This window comes from Leopardus geoffroyi, chromosome A2 (genome assembly GCF_018350155.1).
Source record: "Leopardus geoffroyi isolate Oge1 chromosome A2, O.geoffroyi_Oge1_pat1.0, whole genome shotgun sequence".
NCBI lineage: Eukaryota > Metazoa > Chordata > Mammalia > Carnivora > Felidae > Leopardus > Leopardus geoffroyi.
In genome coordinates, this window is record NC_059331.1 from 111,797,331 (window position 1) to 111,820,136 (window position 22,806).

A 22,806-nucleotide genomic window follows, 5' to 3' on the forward strand; every position below is an offset into this window, starting at 1 on the left:
AAGAAATGGAAAGAGAGATAAATAAACCTGGAGAACATGAAATCATGAAAGCGAAGAGAAGAGAGTGTTTTTGAAAGGAATATATAGCCAGTAGCGTTTAAAGCTGAAAGGGTCCAGGTTGGCTGAAAGCATAACCAATATCTTTGGATTTAGTGACATGGAAGCCATTGGCAACCTCAGTAAAAATGTCTTTACTGGACTACGGAAGTGGAAAATAAATTAGAGGTAGGTAATTGAGGCAGAGGTGAGGATAAGGAAAAAGGAGACAGAAAGGTTGCCCACCATTTCAAAAATTTTGCTTGCTAAAAGGGAAGAAAAGTGTGGCAGTTGGAGGGATCAGTGGAGTGGAGGTATATAGTATATTGTATAAATGTGTATATTTGTATAGTTTTGGTTAACATATATATATATATAATATATATATTATTTTCAAGATGGTGGAAACGAGCTTGTTTAAATCTCAATTGTGTGTGTGTATAATTTGGAATCTTAATATGAATTTAATATGATAGTGAGAAAAACATAAATGATGGAGAAAACGTAGGAGGGAGTGGGATCCTAACTACAGGTGGTAAAATAGATTTTAGGAGGACTAACATTTCTCTAATGTAACAGGAGGCAAAGGGAGCCAGACTGCCACAGGACTCGTTTCAGTCGTCTTACTGTGTTTATCTCTTCTCTCTGTGTGTGATCTAATCCTTTTTTACAAGAAAGTATTGTGGGGGGTGGATGTAGCAGGCTTTATACTTTTAAAGCAGCCATGAGACACAAGGAGAACACCAGCTCTGTCTAGTACTGCATCAGGGTTGTGAGGTGTGAGAGAGGAAGCAGCTACTATTTGAACAAATTGTGGAACAAGCAGCCCTGCTAGGCTTCAGCTAAGGAAAGGGGGGCCCTCAGAAAAGATGTGGAAAATGTTAATAAGAGCACAGTGGAAGCTTTGGATGGATCGTAATGATTGTGAAAATGTTTGCAAGAAGATAATTTTCAGCCCCAAATCAAGCAGTTTCAGAAGCAGTTTAGCAGAATGGTGGAGGTTACTGTGGAAGATTATAAAGTGAAAGGCAAACGCCTCTGTCAAGGAATTTGGCTGTATGGGAGAAGATAGAATTCAAATTCTCTTTGGCTTCTTTTCCTCTGTAGTCTAATTAATTATTTATGTGATTTTATTTCCATCTTGTTCTTTAACATGATTTCTATTCAGATTGATTTTTTTTGTACATAATACTTGATTTTTTTAAGTTTTATTTAAATTCCAGTTAACCTACAGTGTAATATTTGTATATAATACTTTCTAAAATCCTTTCTTCTGAGTCATTGTTCATATTTTTCCTCTTGCCCGGAATACCCTTTAAATAATTTCTTTACCTTTGTGAACACAGCTCTTCCTGGAAGACCAATTCAAATCTATCTCTTAACTTTCTCTTTGGTTTATTTTTTTTTCATTATGAAATAATTAATGTTTGTTGTAAAAACATTTGGAAAAGATATGAAATTATAAATTTAACCCACATGATACCATCACTCAGATATATATCATAGTGTGTCTATTACTTTTAACACTAATATTTCCAAAGTTGATGTCTTTCTGTTCTACTTAATATTCGTAATAACATTTTAATGACTGTATAATATTCCATGGTATAGATGTACCATGGTTCATTTAAACATTCTTCTAATATTAGCTAACTTAGATAATTCCCATTTTTTCCTGTTGTAAATAAAACATTATCTTTTATATAAATACTTGTCTACAAAGTTAATAACACCTTTACGGCAAAAATCCTTTAAGTATTTTAGTAATTCAAAGGGTAAATGTTTTTAAAAGGCTCTGAATCTATAAAGATGGATTATTTTCCAGAAAGGCTATATTATCTTATTCTAAGCAGCATTTTTGAGGGTATAAAGTACCATTGCATTGGCAGTATAGAGTATTGCAAAAAATTCCAATGTCTTGGGTCAAAAAATGTTTTTCTGTTAGGATTTAGTTTGCTTTTATTTGATAATTTAGTTGAATATTTTTTCATATTGATCACTGAATTTTTTCTTCTTTGTAGCCCTTTACCTGTAAAACATACTAGTTTTAATTGAATTGTCAAAGATTATTAGTATTGTGAATCCAGTTACAGAAATTCATTACATGCTAATTACATTGCCGTGTATCATATTTGTTATTTTCATCCTGTTGTTTTTCCAAACAGGATGTTTGCACTTATCATAATATGTACTTAATAATCTATCCCCAGAAGTCCAATAGCACACTAAAGCCTTATTCTACAGTCTTAAAATTTCAGTCTCTTTAGTCTTGACTATTCATTAATAGTTTCTCTCGTATTAGTCTTTTATTGCCAGACCGATAGTAAGTACCTTAAGAACAATAATAGGAAATACGTTTATCATCATGTCTACATTTGTAATTGATACTGATTTGACTCCTAATTTGCTTCTGAGATTATCATTATCTATATGCTTATCAAAATATATAGCAAATTAGCTCATTGTATGTTGGTTACCATAATGTTCTAGAATATTTGTGTAAATTTATGTATATTTAAAGTCCTAAGGAATAAATTATTTGTCTTGATACTATCTTTATGACTGCAGTAAGATTTGGGAAAAAAAAATCCCTGGGGTGTATTAAAATTATTTCAAAAGTTTTAGGTTTCTATATTAAAAAAAATATCTTTGAGCATGTTACTTGAATCATACTTAAGTGAAAGGTGGTGTGAACCATCTGATGAATGATTTTTTTTTTCACATCAAGCAACCCGATTTTTCTGAGCATGCTGGCTTTGTAAGGATTTATAGTTCCTTGCCTTCATGCTGGAGTTACTTCAGCTTTCCGTGATGCATTCCAACTAATCTGGAGGTTAAGGCATTCCTTGATCATGGATAGATCTGATTGCTACTCAGCCCTGGAATTCTTTATAAAATTCCAGAATGTGGGCTAGAAATTGACTTAGGGAATCCAATAAAGTTGCAAGTCTTGGCAGTCATCCAAGCTAAATTTATAGACTGGAAGAAATATGGGCTTTCCATTGTTCTCTTTTTCACCTTTCTGGCGTTTCTTTTGTGTGTATGTGAGTGTGTGAGTATAAATTTATCATTTTGCTGACAATGGAATGGAAATAACCATTAAGAGAATCCGGCTAAAGAATTTTCACTTTGGATCTTCCCTGGTCTTTCAAAATTTTGACCCAAACCTGCACGAAGAGTGAATTTCTTCTCCCTCTGTACAATGTTGTTGTCATAAAATAAGAAGTTGTTCTTGAAAATGAATCATGCTAGGGTAACAGCTGACCTGCATATTTGCCAGTTAGGTACAACTCCCAAATCCCTGTTCTTCCCCTGGCTCAGTGGGAGCCTTCTTTTTGAGACATGATCTGAGAAAATGTGATCATATATATTGTTTCTGTTCACTCTATGAAATGACAATAGGGGCAGAAAACAAGCTCTGAAATCTCTTACAGACTTGAATCTTTTCATGTGTGCCTGACGCTCTGTAGAACATGGAGATCCAAGCCATCCTCCCATATCTGATCGCTTAAAACCTGTCTTGTTTTTACAGAATGGGTTTGCTGTTGTAAGGCCCCCAGGCCATCATGCTGAAGAATCCACAGCCATGTAAGTACCAGGGACTGTTGCCCATCTCCAAGCGCCACGGTTCCTGGCGGTCACCTGCCCCGTGCATGTCTCTGAAGCCTCTAATTGTTAGCAGATGGACTGAAAAATCTTGCAAGGTACTCCTAGAAGCAGATTTATGGCTTCAGAGATCATATAGCATTTTAAAAAATGCTCTGAACATTATTTATAATGGTTTTCCTGGCTGATTTGCTTTCTTATTTCTCTGTTCTTCTCTATTCCGCAGGGGGTTCTGCTTTTTTAATTCAGTTGCAATTACCGCCAAATACTTGAGAGACCAACTAAATATAAGCAAGATATTGATTGTAGATCTGGTATGTATTCCTGGCCAGAGCTGCATTTTCACTGACTTCAGATAAAAGGGAATGAATTTGTATTTCTCTGTTACGTTGTCTTGCTTTTAGCACTTGCAAACAACATCCTTTGAATGTGGAAACTCATTAAATTCAGGATTGCAGTTCTGAAACCATAAACATTCACGTTTCACTTTCATGGTGTTAACTGCAATTTAATGAGAAGAAGGCGCAGATCAGGGCAACTTTTATGATCCTTAAATGAATTGATACTTCCACAGTTAAAATAACCCAACAGAACCTGATTTTACTTTTCCCTGCAGAATATAGACTTTAAATAGTCAGATGTGCTGGAAAGAATGCTGTTGCTTTGGTAACCAATTGGCCACTTCCCCTGGTTAGCAATCATGTTGCTTGTTGTGCAACAGTGGTATTATTAAAACAAGTCAGCATGTCATTCTTTCTGAAAGATCTCAGATCATGTATGCCAGTTTGGGATGACTCCCGGCAGGAACCTTGAGTGATTAAAAGTCAGAGGCATTAGATTAGTCTTGCATTTTAACATGATGCATTCTTACACAATAGAGTTATAATTTGTTTAACAAATGGTTTGTTTAAATGCAGATGACACTTGGCATGTTGTCTATAGTATATTCATGAATAATGAGCTGGAGATCTGCCCCATACAAAAAGGCCAGCCCAGGAAAGGGCGAAAGAAAACTGACTGGTGATTTATGAGCCCCGTTTTCGGTTTGCCTCCAGTTCACGAGGAGGTGTAATAGGTTGTCTGACAAAGCATAGACAGGAAATGAACCCTGGCATCCAAAGCGAACCTGCTACATCTGCACTTAATTAATTTTTGCAGGTGATAAAAGATTTAAAGGCAAAATATGTTAAAAGTTTTTTTGAAGTGCAAGGCTTAATAGTCTAAATCTTGTTCATATCTGCACTCATAATTAAATCTTATTGGGAAGTCGTGGCCTCACCATCCAGCCCTCTGATTCAGTTAAGCAAACACACTAAAGGGTTTTAGAAAGCATGAACAAAGCCATGTGAAGAAATACTTAGTTAAATTGAAATGAAGATAAAAGGAATGAAAGACTGATAACTGTTTCTAATGCTTGGTAGGAATGGATGTTTTCCACGTACTGTATTGTAACCTCCCTAGAAGCACTTTGGTGCTGAAAATTTTCCATGTATTTTCCAAATATGCTTGAGTTTCACTGTAGGTCATAGTTCACCATTAAAGAAATGTGTTGAAGGTCTAGATATACTACAGCAGCAAGGTCTTAAAGGTCTTAAAATTTTACAAAAATGAGAACATCAATACCTCTATTCCCATGTACATACAAAATGACATTTTCAATAATTGATAATTATAGATTTACATGATTTATAACCTAGTAAATTTAAAAAGTAATATAATATGCTTCTAGTACCATAAAGATAAGCCAAAAACTTGAAGACCAAGGATTGTAAGAAAATTTTTCTAAGTTTTCTAAATTTGTCAAAATTATGCAGGAAGGAGATTGGTAAACTGTCCTATCCTTAAAAATTATTTTAGTATTAATTTCTAAGGAATCTCTTCTATCATTTTATGGTTCTGTGAAGATAATCAATAACTGTTAAGGTCCCTTTGAAAACACATTTGTAATACCCAAACTCTAAAGTAATAAATTGTATAGACTTAAAAGCTAAAATGCCTTGCTTGTGATCGATACTTTGTACCTCATAGGATTTGTATATAAAATTTTGCTTGTTTGAACATGTGATGCATATCTATATTAAATATCTAATGTTTATATTCTTATATATTAATATAAGACTACTCTAGATAATTCAATATGATTTGTAAAAATAAATTGTTTGGTAGCTCCAAGGAATGTCCTATAAGCTTACCGGCCTTTGATTATAAATTTGCTCTATTATTCAATCATAAAGGATACTAATTTCCCAGCAGGCTATAGTAGAGGAGAAGTTTCTGTTTCAGATCCTCCAAATATATGAGGTTCTATCCAAAGGGTTGCCTCTGAGATCACCACCAGCCCACATATTCTAACTTTCAAGTCTTCCAAATTCTGCAGCTGCAGGGATACTTTGAGGAAATTCCCTTGTTTTCTTCCAGCTGCCGAGAAGGAAGTTTTAAAGTGCCACGTGGCTCAGAGACATCCGTTCTTCCTGGCTGACAGGTCTATTCTGCAAGTTAGCAAAGGAGAAGTGAAGGTTCTTCAATGGTACAAGAATTTCATTCCTGCATATCTGCAGTTATTCACTTTAGGCTAATCAGTGTGAACTAGCTCCACAATTCTTGGGCCAACAGAGGGCAAAACTACTCCATTGTCCAGCAGCTAGTTTCATCATTTTTATATGCCTAGTAAATAGATAGATAGAGATCCAGAGCTCTACTTCACCTCCTATTTGGGGCCACAGGCAAATTCCGAGGCGTTGAGTATTTTGGGCAGGAATGATTCTAGTTGATCTTTGGAGCTTATTCATTCCAATTCTCCTTCTGGGGAAGATTCCAGAGACATTCAGAGTGGTGAGGAGAGGGAGCAGGTGCACTTGCTTTTCAACTCATAAGAAACTGTTCTTTGTGTTCAGGGCATGAACCGTCCTAGAAAGTAGGATTTGCCTCCCTGACTCAGGTAGCTTTTATGCAATGTGACTTTCAATTGAAAATAAAACATTTAGACTTTCTTCATTAAAAAGTCACTTCAAATGTCCCTAGATTTTAGGTAGTTCTATTTTTAGTCAAGCACCAAATTTGACAAGAGAATTGTCACACGTGCCTGTTCTAAATAATTATAAGTGACATTAGCTGGCCAAATATATGATTTATTTAAAGCTGTTTAACATTATAATGAAAACACATTGGTCCTAAATCTTTATAGAAAATAAATTTTCATAATATATTTTAACAAGTAAAATATTGAAATGATTTTTCATCATTTCTCAGTAAATCCTAGTAAATTTTGAGGCATTTAATGATTCATTTCATCTCATTATTGTAGTAATTCCTCACAATCACCAATAGTTTTCTTATATTAGTCTAGCACATATTTGTTGCTATGGAGAGAAAATATTCAGATCATACCTGAGTAGTAAGTACTTTTTATAAATATTTTACAGCAGGGAAAGTTGAAAAAGTATTCTCAAGGTTATATTATAAATTGTTGCCCCAAACAAAAGGCATATTTGGACTTGTCTTTATTCCTAAATACTTTGTGAATATGAACATGGAATCAAAAATTTATCCAAGTATTTTTAGAATGTGTTTGTGTGTTTTAATTATATCTGTTGGATCCGTATTATACTGTGGGCAAGATTAGATTTCTTATTCAGAAAAGTATGCAATAAGCACCCAACGCATTTTCAAGAGCAAATGATTTTATATATAAAACAATTTATCATCTTTTATTTGACCTTCTTAAATAAGACTTTATAACATCACTAAAGAAACAAGAGCAATTAATGCCTTATTTTTCTGGTTTTCAAAATGTAGACCTATTTAGGGCCAGAACAATTTTTTCTTCCAATGCTGACTAAAACTTCTGTCATTGTAGTAATAATGGCAAGCCTTCCTTCATTACTATTTTTTATAGTATTTTGTTTGCCCATCCTCTAGGTATCTAGTAGCAAATTAAAAAGACATTATGGTTTAGTTTCATTTTTGCTCACATAAAGGAAAATAGCTATACTATCTCTGCCTTCCTTTTTTTTTTTTTTTTGAACATTCACAAATCCCTGGATTAATATATTTTCACCAAGCTATATTTTCTCCTGATGTGTATGCCTTCAGCCACAAGTTTCTGGATGCATATTTTATGATTCCTTATATGATATATAATATGATCCCAATATTTTATGATTCCTTAATTGATTTTGGATATGTGTATAATATGAAAGGAGGAGACGATTAGTATATGTCTACACTGTGGATAGCAAGCTCAGTGCAGGCTTTCAGAAACCAACAAAGTGAGACCTTGATGGTATTTAGTGAGAGTTCTGGGCTGGAAGTTGAAGACAAGTTATATAAACCTCAATAAAGAGCAATGATGGCCACCAATCTTACTTCACACATTTGCTAAGAGGATCGAAGTGGTAATTAATGTAAAGTGTAAGTTAATATATAATGGTTATGAGTTTGGCTTTGGGAGTAAGAAGTGAATTCAAGATCCAGTCTTGCAACTTTTCCTCTGTATAGTCTTAGTAAATTACTGAAACTCTCTGAACCTCAGTCTACTTATCTTTTAAATTAGGGATAATATCATATACCTCATATACTTGTTATATAATCCATTCAGACTAGTTAATATAAAGTGTCTGACACAAAAGTTGTAGGGATCATTGTTGAAACTAGTAAGATTTTTACTGATACAAAGTAAAGTACAATACATAGTGACAAGTGACTAAAACTTTTTAAACAAAACTGGAAATTGTATATGTTGCACATGTAGCAGTAATATTATTTTGAATACAAATATATGTTATTAACTTTTGAGAGTTGTCTGTGTTATTTTGTTTGGAGATATTAGGAAGCATATTAATTGAGATTAACACTTGAGCTCTTTCAGTGAAGATAATTTAAAAAATGCTCTTAGTTTTCTTTTTCTCATTTCTTTTATCATTTCCAGCATGTATCTATCTAATAAAACAATAGAACCAAATAACTGTTACATTTTAAATCATTATCATATACAAATGTCCTAAGAATTTTTTTTCATTCATTTTAATGATACAAGCTGTTTTGTTTGTTTGTTTGTTTGTTTGTAGGAAGGGCAGTATGGTGTGGGGAAAGAAAAAAGAGAAGGAGGCTGGGGAAGAGAGCCATGATATAATATTAAAATTAGGCAGATTGGACAAGGTTGCATAAAGCTCCATGCCATCTTTCTGCATTGGCCCAGATGATTTAATAGCTGATGAGCTCATGCTCCTGTGTCTTCGACTCTTGCCGTCACAATTTTACCAAAATAAAGTATGAAGTCCTTTTTGCATCTGGCGTCTCTTTTGAAGTGATTCTAACTGCTGAGGGATTGCTAACTGAACTGAATGCTCCAAGAAAGCCAATTTACTCAGCTGGTTGCAAAGCCTTTGACCTTAATGGTGGGACTTGGCAAATCAATGCATGCAGAATGTTTAGTGTTCTGTCAAGAATTGTGAAAATGCTCTGGAAGCCATAGATCCTTCTGCAAAATACTAGTTTGTAGTTTAAACATTAGTCTTTCTTCAGAGGCCAATGAGGCTAGTTAATTAAGCCTGAGGGGTTATGAACTGTTGGCAGTTAATAAGTCATAAAATTCCTCCATAAAACAGGATGCGAGATTCCATCACTGAAGCAAAGAGTACAAAGGGCCGGTGTATAAATATCTAATTGTACCAAAGGACTGGGCTTTCTCAGTGACTGCTCATCTGGAGTCTCCAGGGCATGTTCGCTGTGGTTTCCTGATTTTTAGAAGCCAGTTTAAAAAATGAGTGCATTAAAGGGTAATTTGCCTGAAAGGTTCAGGAAGTAAAGGGGGTGGTGTGGAAGCAAGCTGAATGGGAGAAAGAAAGGGGGACATAGTGAGAAGACAGAAAATGAGAAGGAGGGTGGGGTAGAAAGGGAACTAGAAATGAGAAAAGTTGTCTCCATGCAGAGTTAGACATGACTGTATTTGTCATCTGTTTTCTTTTCCCTGTAGGATGTTCACCATGGAAATGGTACACAGCAGGCCTTTTATGCTGACCCCAGCATCCTGTATATTTCACTCCATCGCTATGATGAAGGGAACTTTTTCCCTGGCAGTGGAGCCCCAAATGAGGTTCGGTTTATTTCTTTAGAGCCCCACTTTTATTTTTATCTTTCAGGTAATTGCATTGCATGATTACCCCTAATTTTCTTGTCCTTTGCTGGTGTTTTAAATTACACGAGATTACTGAATTGTCCCATGGGACCAAGAGCCAGTGCAGAACAAGTGCATAACCCAGAGCACTGGTTGTCAAGCAAGGTTGGGCTGATTTGACATGTTGTTTGATGTTTATTTCGAGAGCTCACATGTGTTTGTTTTCCTCTCTTCTTGCTTTTTTCCCTGCACCCTCATCTACCCACTGTGTTTTTGTTGTTTTTTTTTTCTTCCTAGGTTGGAACAGGGCTAGGAGAAGGATACAATATAAATATTGCCTGGACAGGTGGCCTTGATCCCCCCATGGGAGATATTGAGTACCTTGAAGCATTCAGGTTGGTACTTCTTTTTCTGAGAGTGGCAAATTAGAAAACAAATGTCCATTGAAACAACATGAGTTGTAAAAGAGAAATGTAAGTTTTAAACAAGGGAAAGTGGCTAAAGGAGCCATTCCATCAAAGCTCTAAAAAATGTTTGGTTTAGGGGAACTGAATATTGCTACAAAGCCACATAAAGAATATGTGTAAGAAAAAAAGGTACATCAAAACCTAATTGTAGTTGTATAGGTATATGGCCAATGGCGTAGGCATGCTATCCCCTCTCTACAAAAAAGAAAAGGGAAAAATTTTATTAAGTAGTTCTGGAAACTTCTGCTTATTATAACATGTGATTTAGAATGGACGTTAGCATATTAGATGCTCTGAAAAGTCCTTTGTTACCTACTTAATTTTGTTGAACAGGCATTTCCCAAATTTCATTGGACTACAGATTCCCTTTTGAACATAGCACCACTCAGCATTCTTGGTTCTGAGGAGCTAGCTCACTTTTGGAATTTTGGCCTAGGCAGTCTGATTTCATGGTAGAGTAAATGACTTTTCTCTTTCATAATATGTATATTTTCCCTCTCACATTAAAACATCAATTGATTCTCTGTATTTAAGAGTCTTTTATGGTTTGTCTCCCTCTCTGTTTGAAACTATTTTTTCCCCTTCCCTTTCCCCATTGTCCTCTGTTACGTCTCTCAAATCCCACATATGAGTGAAAACATATGACATCTGTCTTTCTCTGACTGACTTATTTCACTTAGCATAATACCCTCCACTTCCATCCACGTTGTTGCAAATGGCAAGATTTCATTCTTTCTCATTGCCAAGTAGTATTCCATTGTATATATAAACCACATCTCAAACTGAGAGTTGATGGGGGGAGGGGGTTGGGGGGGGAGCGGAAAATGGGTGATGGGCATTGAGGAGCACACTTGTTGAGACCAGCACTTGTATGTAAGTGATGGATCATGGGAATCTACTCCCAAAGCCAAGAGCACACTGTATACACTGTATGTTAGCCAACTTGACAACAAATTATATTTTAAAATATAAATTAAAAAAAAAATCAACTGATTAATTCATCGTTTTCAGTTTCTCTACAAAATGTAAGCAGTAATTGAAAGATAGGTTTGTATATACATATTATGTTCTGCTATTTTCTCCTATAAAGAACTTTTAAAATTAATTCAAGCAAGAAATGCAATAAGTTAAAAGCTTTCTTTTGGATATGGAGTTTTTTTTTAAAGACAATAATTCTCTGGTGTTGAAAACATACTATCAGTCCTTGTAAAGGACTATTTTAAGGAGAAATATCAAATTATGTCAATATTACCTCACTTGCAAGATTTTAGGAGATTTTAACCTATTGTTAATGCATGATTTGGGGGTGTTTTGTTTAGTGGAAAGCAAAACAAACAACTGCATAAGAAATCTTAGAAGCATTATTTTTAAATTTACCATTTATAAATTCCCAAGGCGAAAATCCTATTGATGATGTATTTGAAACTTAAGGATATAATAGGGAAATTTTTCCACAAGTTAAGTTTTAGTGAGTTTCTGCTGTCCTGTATATCATGCATACTTCAATTTCTCATTTCAGTCATTTTTCATTTGCAAACAGGCCCAGGAAAATGAAAGAAAATATCTATTTTCAAAAAAATACATTAAAAATAAATATATTTAGGGGTGCCCAGGGTGGCTCAGTCAGTTGAGTGCCCAACTCTTGATTTCAGCTCAGGTCATGGTTCCAGGGTCATAAGATCAAGTCCCATGTTGGGCTCTGCACGGAGTGTGGAGCATGCTTACGATTCTCTCTCTCCCTCTGTCCCTCTCCTCTGCTCACTCTCTCTCTTTCTAAAATAAAATAAAATAATAAGTAAATTTGGTTTTGAGACACTAAGGACAATTTTACCCACATTCCAGATTTTTATTTTGGAAAAAATATATACCCTCAAATATCTATACTATTTATAGAAAAAAATAGCTGAAATAAGTTTATTTACTTAAAGACTGGGTTGCCTATAAAGATATTTTGGATTAATTTATAATGACACTAAAAAATTGCATTAAGAAACTTCAGAAGTTTCACTGCTATGAATTCTGTTTACCTATATTTGCAACTTACGAAACATTATTAATATTTTAAAGGAACTCTAATGGGATAAACACTTTAGTACGTCACATAAGAATTTGTTTACCAAGTTAACTTGGTAACTAGCATGATACATTTAATTGTCAACCTTACTATAGCAATGATTATATCCATTGATCTGCAATATGGAATTCTTAGTTTTTTTATTATCATAATACTATTTGGGGTATTAAGGCTTTACCTAAAATGGATTATGCATACCCAGCAGGGAAAGAGAGTTTATATTTTGTACTACTTGTTCTCACATCACAAAGTGAATGGTGGGTAAGAATGTTTTCAAAGAACCCCTTTGGGGGCACCTGGGTGGCTCAGTTGGATAAGCATCTGACTTTGGCTCAGGTCATGATCTCACTGTTGATGGGTTCCAGCCCAGAGTAGGGCTCTGTGCTGACAACTCAGAGCCTAGAGTCTGCTTTGGGTTCTATGTTTCCCTCTCTCTCTGCCCCTGCCCCACTCATGCTCTGGCTCTTTCTCAGAAAAATAGTTAGTTAATTAATTAATTAATGTAAAAAGTTGTTTGAATAACCCCTTTGAACACAATAATTTCATTAAATAATGTGAAAACAGATATTAAGTATACATTATTGTTTTTTGAATGAAATGGTAAGTGAATCAAGTGCTCTTGAAAGTGACTGAATGTCCTCAAGAGTGGTACTTTCTGTTTGCCTGGAATGCAGACACTATATATTAGTAAACTTTTCTAAACTTCCCAGTGCAGTCACCATACCTAAGCTTAGTTAGAGGAGAAGCAATATTACCTAGCTAGGCAGATGAAATGTAAAATTTTAGCTTTTAAGGTTTATAGCTATTTAGAAACCAGATTTAAACCATAATAATTCTGTTAATTTTGAACTATACTAGGTCTCTTTGCCATTCAACTTGTATGACTAGAAGTACTTGTGAAGTTGTTATAGAGGAATCAAGAAAGTAAATCATCTCTTCAAAAACATTCATAGAACACATATTGTGTACCAGGCACAGTGATGAGTACTTGGAATTTTGAGCTGACTTGCTCAAGGATCATAAAAGAAGTGATGCTTACTATTCTAGAGAACAAATGTGCTTAGACGTAGAGGGGATAATATAGTGAACTATTCCTGAAGAGTTTCAGGAAAAGCTTCATCAAGTTTTGTTGGACCTGTGTTTTCAAGGATGAGTGAGTTTTCAAGGGGTAAAGCAATTGGAGTAGGGGGCACTTATACGAAGCAGAGAAAATAGACTGTGAAAACCATAGAGTCATGAAATGATCTTGCTCTGTTGGCTTAAGGGTTTAAGAGTGGGATTGCCTGGCAGGAATATGGATCATACTCCATAAACTGTTTTGTTGGCAAAGAATTGCCCATATGAATATATAAATTCCTTTCTAATCTGGAGTTTTAGTAAGATAAACTCCAAAAACAATTTTTGATGTAGTATTACTTTATAAGCATATACTTCTTAATACAACCCTTGTTTCCCAGTATTAAAACTGAAGATCTTTCTGGCATCCATTTGTGGGTGCAGTATATGAAGATGGAGGAAAAAGTAAATGAGGCCTTTTCTTTTTTTCTTAATTTTTAATTGTTAATCAATTTTTAATTGATAGTATCTTTGGAGGGAAAGCCTCTCTCTGTGCAGCTATAGGGAAATATAAGATGGCTGCTTGTTTTACCAATGTTTGTCACATAGATTATTCTTGTGGTTTCTATTATGTGCTTTTTCTGTGGCAAAAAGAATATTGCAGGCAAATGAAAAAATTTCATGTTTTCTATAAGCTTTAAAATAATTTTAAAAGTTAAATTGAATATGTAAATTAGTTCACATAACTAGTTATTTCTTCCAAGTAGTTATTGTTCATCCCTAAAAAATCGAAAATATATTTAAGATTTTTCATAACTTTAAAAAATATCCAATAATATCAGATATCTTTTATGTTGAACTAAGGTGTATTCCAAGGCTACCATTTCATAAAATAATTATGGCTATCTTTATTGAGGTCTTTAAAAAAAATTTTTTTTAATGTTTATTTAGTTTTGAAAGAGAGAGAGAGAGAGTGAGCCTGAGTGGGGGAGGGCCAGAGGGAGAAGGAGACACAGAATCTCCAGGCTCTAAGCTGTCAGCACAGAGTCCAATGCGGGGTTCAAACTCACAGACTGCGAGATCATGACTTGAGCCGAAGTTGGACACTTAACTGACTGAGCCACCCAGGCACCCCCCATTTTTAAAATTTTTTTTAATTTTTTTTAATGTTTATTTTTGAGAGAGAGAGAGATAGTGTGAGTGGGCGAGGAGCAGAGAGAGAGGGAGACAGAATCTGAAGCAGGCTTCAGGCTCTGAGCTGTCAGCACAGAGCCCAACGTGGGGCCTGAACCCATGAACTGCGAGCTCATGACCTGAGCCGAAGTCAGACGCTTAACCGACTGAGCCACCCAGGTGCCCCTTAAAATTTTTTTTAATGTTTACTTATCGATGTCTTAAATGCAAGGCCCTAGATTAGAACTTTTATAAACATTATGGCTAATTTTTAAATGGTTTGTTTGCATAAGCCACAGAACTACTAAGTGTAAGGGCCATGGTGTGAATTCAGTTTATGGCTCTTAAAATTTCTCTGTCACACCACATTGCTACTCTTTCCTATTGTTCATCAATTAAGAGACTAAGGAGTTATAAAGCACAATGAAATTCTACCAAAATATAAGACCTTAACCCCCAATCTAAGTCACAAATGTCTGGTACACAGCATTGCAAAAAAAGAGCTATTCAGTGATGCTGGCTGGATGAATCAATGAATAAATGAATGAGTTAGAGAGGAAATGATACTGGCTACAGTAGAAGCACTGGAAACCCCTGGCATTAAGTCACCCTAGCAAAAATCTGAAACCTATCTATCTCTTGGCTCCTCAAGGAGTATATTTTACAAGGAACTCTGAACACTCATTCATTTGGTTATAATATTGTCAGATGTCTTCTCTTCATTTAATAAATATTTTATTGAATGCCTGCTAAGCAGGGTCTGTTTCAGTCACTTCAAAATATTTTCCCAATTGTTCTGTTTCATCTATAGTCCCTAGATGAGCACTGGATGCATTATTTTTTCTAATAATTCTTTAAGAGTTCTGCAGATGTTTAAATGATTATTTATAAAAGACCATTTAAATTGTTTGTTTATAGTGGGCAGGACACAATATCTCATACTCCTAATTAAATCTAATGAAGTCAACATCTCCAAATGTTTTTTAAAAATGAGCAGTTTCCAATGTGGAAGTAGGACATTAGTAGTTCTTGAAATGTTGCCTATTTTATTCAATAAATAAATGAACGAGTGAATGAGTGAATAAATGACAATTCCTGTGTAGCTTTTTAATTTCAAAAACGAAGTACAAGCCCCTTAAAATCAGGTTTTGTTAAAATAATAAATGACTCATTTGACATACACTGAAGAGTAGCTAAGAGAGTAGAATAGAACTGTTGATTTGGGTTCCTTTGATACAAACAAGTTGTGATTTAAGAAATAACAACTCCCCAAGCTAGTGTGTTATAGTCTGTAGTACCATAATTAATATTTGCTAGTGTTGAGGATTTCCAAAAGACAAAGTGTCTATAAATAGTAGTTATTAAGGAATATTCAGGGGAGAACTCTGACCCAGAACTATTCTATTTCACTGAGATTGTTCGTATGCCAACTAAAAAAGGGGATTTGTGTGAGTTTTCTAATTTAGAAAACATCTACCCAAAATTTTTGTTGTTACTTTTTTGTAAACTACCTATTTTTTCTTTACTGACTTATGAAGTCTCTCTAATCAAAATATTTGTAGTTATAAATATGGCCTTTGCTAAAATTCTTAGACCACATAACCAAGTAGGTATATTTGTTACATCTTCCAAGCAGTCCAATCATTTGAGTACATACACAGTCCAAACAGCCTATATCTTTTTCTCCTGTCTTTGGTTCATACCTGTTTGCTTTAATGATATAAACAAATTGAAAATCCATTAATACAAGACTGTGACTGGAAACTTGACTAGATAGCATAGTTATTCTCACTTCACTAAGTTGGTTCTGTTCTAGGTGCAGCATCTTTAAAATGGGAACCTTGGCTTTCTATGATTCTTTCCCACCTGTGGCAAAAAATTAAAAAAAAAATACACATATAACTTGAGAACAAAGAATTGAACCCTTTATTGTCATATTCATAAAGCAAGTGTTCCTTAGACAGCTAAAACAGTAATGATTATCCTGGAGTTTTCTTAGAGTGGTTGAGTTTACCATGGAAAGATGGTAGATAATTTTGGTCAGGGGACATAAATAAGTGCAGTATTTTATTTTGTCTCCTTGTTATTTAAGCAAACATACCATCACTATTCTAATTTTAGAGGACTGACTTCTAAATATTCTTGTCATATATAAGAGATTGCTAAATTCTGTCTGAGAAAGAGGTAAGACCATAATAAATATTTATGTTCTTTCTTGTTAGTAATGCCAACTAAGTAAATATTTTATATTGTTCTTACTTTTATCATATTTTAATATAATTTAATGCTAAGAGAGTGGAAAGTAGTATCATTGTAAAAATAACATAATGATAATAATAGCATAGACCCTTCATTGAAGACTTAATATTTGTTAGTTGCTCATTTTTTTTTCATCTTACAAGTTAAGGGCTCCCAATTGCTAGATGAGGATATCAAGCCTCTTTTGAGTTTCAGTAGGTTTCCTCATGTCCCACAGCTGGTAAATGGTGATTAGGGACTCAATGACAATAAGAGTGAATGTGAAGACAGTACTCTTTGGGCCCCAAGCTATAAGCTATAGTTCCTCTATCAAGAGTAGGAGTGACAAAACAATAATATAGTGAGAAATTCTTTGCAAATACATTTTAGTCTATCCAACATTTGGTTTGGACATCTAAATTGGTAACACTTTTAAAATTGAAAATAACTCCTAGATTTTCACTACCCTTACATAATAACTCCAAGCCACTTCTCTGTGTGCCTTTCTACCTCATCTGACATAATAAGAGAGCCTATCAAATAAAGCCCCTATAATTTTTCTTCCTTTTTATAACCAGACTATTTACAGTGTGAAATGTATGTTTTCCCTCTTTGTTAAAAGGAATATTTTCTTCTTATGTATACATTTACATTTTTTGAAATGAGTATATAATTGAACTTGAGAAATACCAAATTAAATTTTAATGGAACATAGAATGATAAATTAACTCTTAGATCCAATTTTGAAATAAAGAATGATTTGTTGTCATCTAAAAATCATACTCAATACTGCAAAAATGATTTGGGGTCTTATTTTGTCTATAAGAGCTGTGGTTGATGCTTCCCAGTCTTGAAATGGATTCTCAATTGTTAGTGACAACCAAATATATTATGCTCATGATAGTATGTATTTTCCCAAGGATGTTGAAGAAATTTTGGGAAAGCGGGTGGAATTTCTTGAAACAATTTGCCAATATGAAATACTGTACATATCAAATTGGCCCTACTACCATCTTTCCCAGACCATTTATCATAGCTCACAAATCAAGCCCACATTTTCTGTTTCTGAAAGACTTGGCTAATAAAGAAGATGTGGGCTTCAAATCTGAACTTGTCAATCAATCTTGGGAACAAAGCAGTAATGATTTTCATCTATTGATATTTTATTTCAATGAAGAGCAATGCATATGAATTTACTGCTGATGTGATGGACACTTTTACTTATTGTCCAGATTCTTTTCTTTATATTCAGCATGTAGAGATGTTTCAAGAAGTTTTATCAGAACAGGTCAGAAGAAAAAGATCCATAGGAATAAATTTTAGAAAGCTGTCAGCTCTATCTGCTCTTTAGTTTCAGCAATAAGTATAGTTTAACAACATTTTTTTCTCTTTCATCTGTGCAACATATTGTACCAATTTTCATCAAAAAATTACAATTTCTATAGGTGTGTGTCTCTAGATACCCTTAGAATTTTGCTCCCTGACCCTAAGAGTAAATTGATCTTATGCACACCTGTCTTCCTTAGGAAACTTGCAAACTTCATTTTTGAGTTGAGCATCAAAGAGATATGATATTATTAGACAGTAGAGAGCTCAGGTAAAAAGTCCAGGAAGTATCTTGAAGTGCTTGAAGTTTTGAAAGGCGAATTATATTATCTGCAGCGAAGAACTATTTAAAGTAGTTCAAATGCTCCAACATAGTTTTTATTATTATTTAAAAAGGTCAAATCCACTGTAAAAATTTTAAGACAACATTTTTCCCTTCTGAGTTAGAAATTTTAAAGCCCAAAATTTCCAGGAACTTGTGTAGCAGTTATACAGTTTTCCAAATAATAAGGACTAATTAAAAGTGTAGCTATGTTCAATTAAATCTTTTCCCTAGCAGTTCTAGGAAAGAAAGCAATTTGCGTGACTAAAAATGATTTGTTTTTATTTTCAAGATGGAACAATGGGTTCTAAAACTTTTTTCTTGCACAAAATCCTTCCTACATATGTGTAATACTCAGAGATATCAAGAGATGAAAGCTTTCCATGAAATATGTGGAGGTTTTTAGGCCAGAAATAGCAGATCTTTTGGGTTGTCAAGCAACTCAGATCAATTCATCAACTTATCTTCTTGTAATAATGGAATTATCTTGCATTTAATTATTATATAAATATAATGGAGAAACTATGGAGTCACACTTTTCCACAATTTTAGTGAATATATTAAGATTATGCTTCATTTACTGGTAAGATAAAACCAAGTAGAAGTCACTTATTTTATATTTCTTTGGACAGCTATTAACCAAATTTCAGTGCCTTTGGGTCTTAGATGTGTTTCCTTGAAACTAAATAATTCCCCTTTATATCCATGATTTCATACCTAAAGTTTGTTATAGCTAAGTTTGTTGAGATGACAAATAATGTGGAAAAAGAGAAATTTTGTTTTAATATACCATAAATGCAAATTTGTAGTCCCTTTTTTGAGAACAAGGTAATGTTCACTAAGGGAAATTCACTTACTTTTCCAGGTAGAGGAATCATCTTTGGAAAACTTCTGTTCAACAGAAAATCTGTTCACATACTACTTTTGAGGCTCAGGGCTGAAGTTTACACCATTTTCTGGTAGGCAGGACTTTCAGAGAATAGTCCAAGCCTTTGCATGACATCAAACATCTGGATGATAGACTCAGTTTTCCATATTTTCCCAATGATTTGATGTAATGTAGATGAAACTTATAAATCAGCATCTGTTCCCATTTATGTTATGCAGACATTTAAACTCCCCTGGCACTCTTTTAGAAGGGTGAGGACTTTTCTTTGAATCTCCCATCTTTCTTGTGGGCACCATGGTCTTGGGATTGTCTAAACATCTTCTATTCTGAAGACCAGCACTGATGTTATGTAAAGCCATATGGAGAGCAGTGGATTTATGAACTACTTAATTTCTAATGGGAAAGACTTAGCAAAATAACATTCTTGCCATTTTATTTCATATTTGCAATTTAAAAAGTGAGTAGGAGAAGAGGTGTGATGGATGATTGAGTCACCTTTAAATCTTTGCAAAATTTTTAAATGCATCTACATTTCACTTTGAAGGTATTTTGCATACCAAGACACTTGTGGAAAAGCCCATCAGGAAAATAGCATCTACACATTATCTGATCTATTAAAGATACATATTGTTGTACTTGAAAACAAAAATATTGATTTACCTAGGATGTGTATTTTTGTTGGTTGATACCTTCTTGAAATTAAAATAATATTGGAGTTACTATTATGGACTGAATTTCAGAAACAAAGGGGCATTTTTACTCGAAAAAAGTCAAAGGCAAAATAGTGAAGAGGAATTTATTTGCATCCAGAGCAAGAATGGAGTGGGCACAAATCTATAATTTAAAAGTTTTGTAGCCCAAGAAAGCTTGGTCACTGGACCCTCTGCTTTCAGTTTCAGAAGAAGTCTCTTAGACACTAAAGTTACCACATCAAGCCTCTGACTTTTCTTTGTGTATACAAGTTCCCTTCTTTGTGTGAGTTTCCCTTTTATAATGCGGGATTTCTAAATTGAAAATATCATTACAGAAATTATTCAGTGATGACTGCCTTCCAATAAATATAATTACATAAATATAGTATAATTTATAGCAGGTGAAAAAGGCAGGGACAGAAATAATAAAATCTGGTGTGTGTCATATTTTACTGATTTAGTTAAGAATGATTAAATTCTAAACTTTTCAGGGAACTGAAGTCTGCCAAAGTTTGTTAATACATTTCACTTTGTTTCTTGAGGATATGACAGTTGATAAAAATCAAATAATTGTATCTAGAATCCAAATGAAAAATATTTAATTAATATGTAAGGATCACTCACCTGTTTACTATTGTCAATATTTTTTAAACTTAACAAATTAATATTTTGTCTGTCTTCTAAAATAGCGATGAAATATATCATATAGATATATATCGTTGCATTATATATAATATTTGCTATGTTTGCATACATGTATGCATAAATACGTAACACTGCATTATGTTTAGATATATATGTATACAGATATGTGTACACATATACCATATGTGTGTATATATGTACATATGGATGTGTGTGTGTGTTTGATATATAAAATGTTTGACACAGTTCTCTAAACATGCTTTGGAAAAAATTAGTATGTAAAGATTTACTCCCATTATCAGAGCTGAGCATGAAATCTTGTACCAAATTTGAAGGACTTATGAGGCCCAATTTAAAATTTTGTTGTTTCATAATAACTTTGGAAAAGGGCATTGTTCCTTGTAAAATACCCACATGTTCTCCTTTGGAATGGCTCCAGACTGTAACTAAACCACGACGTTGCCCCCTGGTGCTTTATGTATTGTTTAATTGTTTGCCTTTGGTGGATGTTTTTATTAAAAGCCTATTATTTAGGATAAGACCAAAGTGTCATTTTAAGAACAACAGAAACAGAGCTGTTCAGTCCCATAGTTCTTTTTCATAGGTGTGTTAGTGAAAACTGGATGCAGCTAATGAGCCTGCCAACATTTTTTCTTGTAATACTTCAAAAAGAGCAACAACAACAACAAACAAAACTCTGGGTTTTTATTTTTCTCCCATAAAACATGGCCGAATTGGCTTAGAAGAGCTGTAAGTCTGTGTGGCTGTACCCAGGGCAGAAGGGGAAGAGAGGTGTCTGCATGCTGTGTCTACCCACTCTGTGTTTGGTCCATGACAGCCTGGAGTTTCATGCACTTTGGTACATGCGGCCATATGAAACCCATGGAACACGGAGGCAGGGAAGTCCATGTGTCAGGAGGGTCATAGTGGGCTTCCTAGGGTATTTACCAAACCCATGTGTGCTTTAGTGTATGTCAGAGCTATAAAGAAAGTTTTTAATGTCCTCCCCATCACCACAGGTCAGATGCAAGGTAAGTATCATTCTGAGATTCTTAGATCACTGTGCATATAAATTAGGTCTGGGAAAAGTTTTTAATTCAGTGTTCTTCTTGAATGTTTTATTTTCTCAAGTGGCATCATATTAATCACGCAACTGATTTCTCAGAAGTTGGTTCTGGAAAGAATTCACCATGTTCTCTAGCAGTTCCTTGCCACAGAGAGCAAGCAAGAATTTGATTAGTCTTCTTCCCAATCTTGTTTTTGTGACTGTGACCCACCCTCAGGCAAAAAACTTGAAGGCAATATACCTTGATAAAATTTCTAGGACTTAAATGATCTCATTAAATTCCGATGCTAGATATTATGTTGACATTTGAGGAAATATGATTATTGACAAAATGTAAGCCTGTTATACACTATATCACTTCAAAAGGAGAAAGGCCATTAGGGCATAATTACATCAGGGATAGTATACACATTTAGCTGGTTTATAAACTGTCACTTTCAGAAGTACGAAGACGTATAAAAATTTCCAAAGGTTCCATTATGACCCTATTTCCAACAGTATTCTCTGACAAACTAAATAAATTACTGCATGTATTGGACCTTTGAGGCTTGGGGCAAAGAATGGAAAAATTATTTACAAAAGCTTGAAAATATTTAATCACTAGAGGCAGGGGGGCAACAGTGTTTTAATTAGCAGGTCCTCGGGCCATTGGCTGACTGGAGGCTTTCTCAAACAACCACACAAATGCACTGAATAGCTGTTTGCCAGCCTTAGGGTCAGGCCTGAGATGAAACAGATAAGATAATTGGCTCTAATGAAATCCAGAAGGCCTTGGCTTTCTTGTCTGAGCTTGGATTTGAAAAGTGCGTGTGGAAGTGAGGCTTAATTCAAACCAGAACTGAGCTAGGCCCGTTTCTTAGTGACTTTGATATTGTTTGAAGTTCTAAAAGTGTTCGCCACACCACTGGCCTGCTGGGCTGGGCCTCCCTGGTACCCTTAATTACTAAGCTTTATTGCTGACTTTACTACACAGGAAAGGGGCCATTATATGTTCCATCAACATCAGCTCTTCTCAGATTGGAGGAAAGGACAGGGTTAAAGGCCACTGTAGGAAGGCAAAAACTTCACTTTGAGGTAGTCAGATCATTTACCAGTGTTGAA

General features: G+C 34.5%; 1 protein-coding gene across 14 annotated transcripts in view; it reads left to right on the forward strand.

Annotated features, from left to right (window-relative positions):
* The window catches only part of HDAC9 (histone deacetylase 9), a 944,501-nt gene that overhangs the window by 739,981 nt on the left and 181,714 nt on the right, over positions 1 to 22,806 (forward strand). For all 14 annotated transcript variants that reach the window (XM_045495014.1, XM_045495020.1, XM_045495015.1 and 11 more), the window contains 4 exons: positions 3,569 to 3,624; positions 3,869 to 3,956; positions 9,617 to 9,736; positions 10,055 to 10,152. In XM_045495014.1, the coding sequence (XP_045350970.1) occupies positions 3,569 to 3,624; positions 3,869 to 3,956; positions 9,617 to 9,736; positions 10,055 to 10,152 (362 nt within the window). The remainder of the gene's footprint in view (positions 1 to 3,568; positions 3,625 to 3,868; positions 3,957 to 9,616; positions 9,737 to 10,054; positions 10,153 to 22,806) is intronic.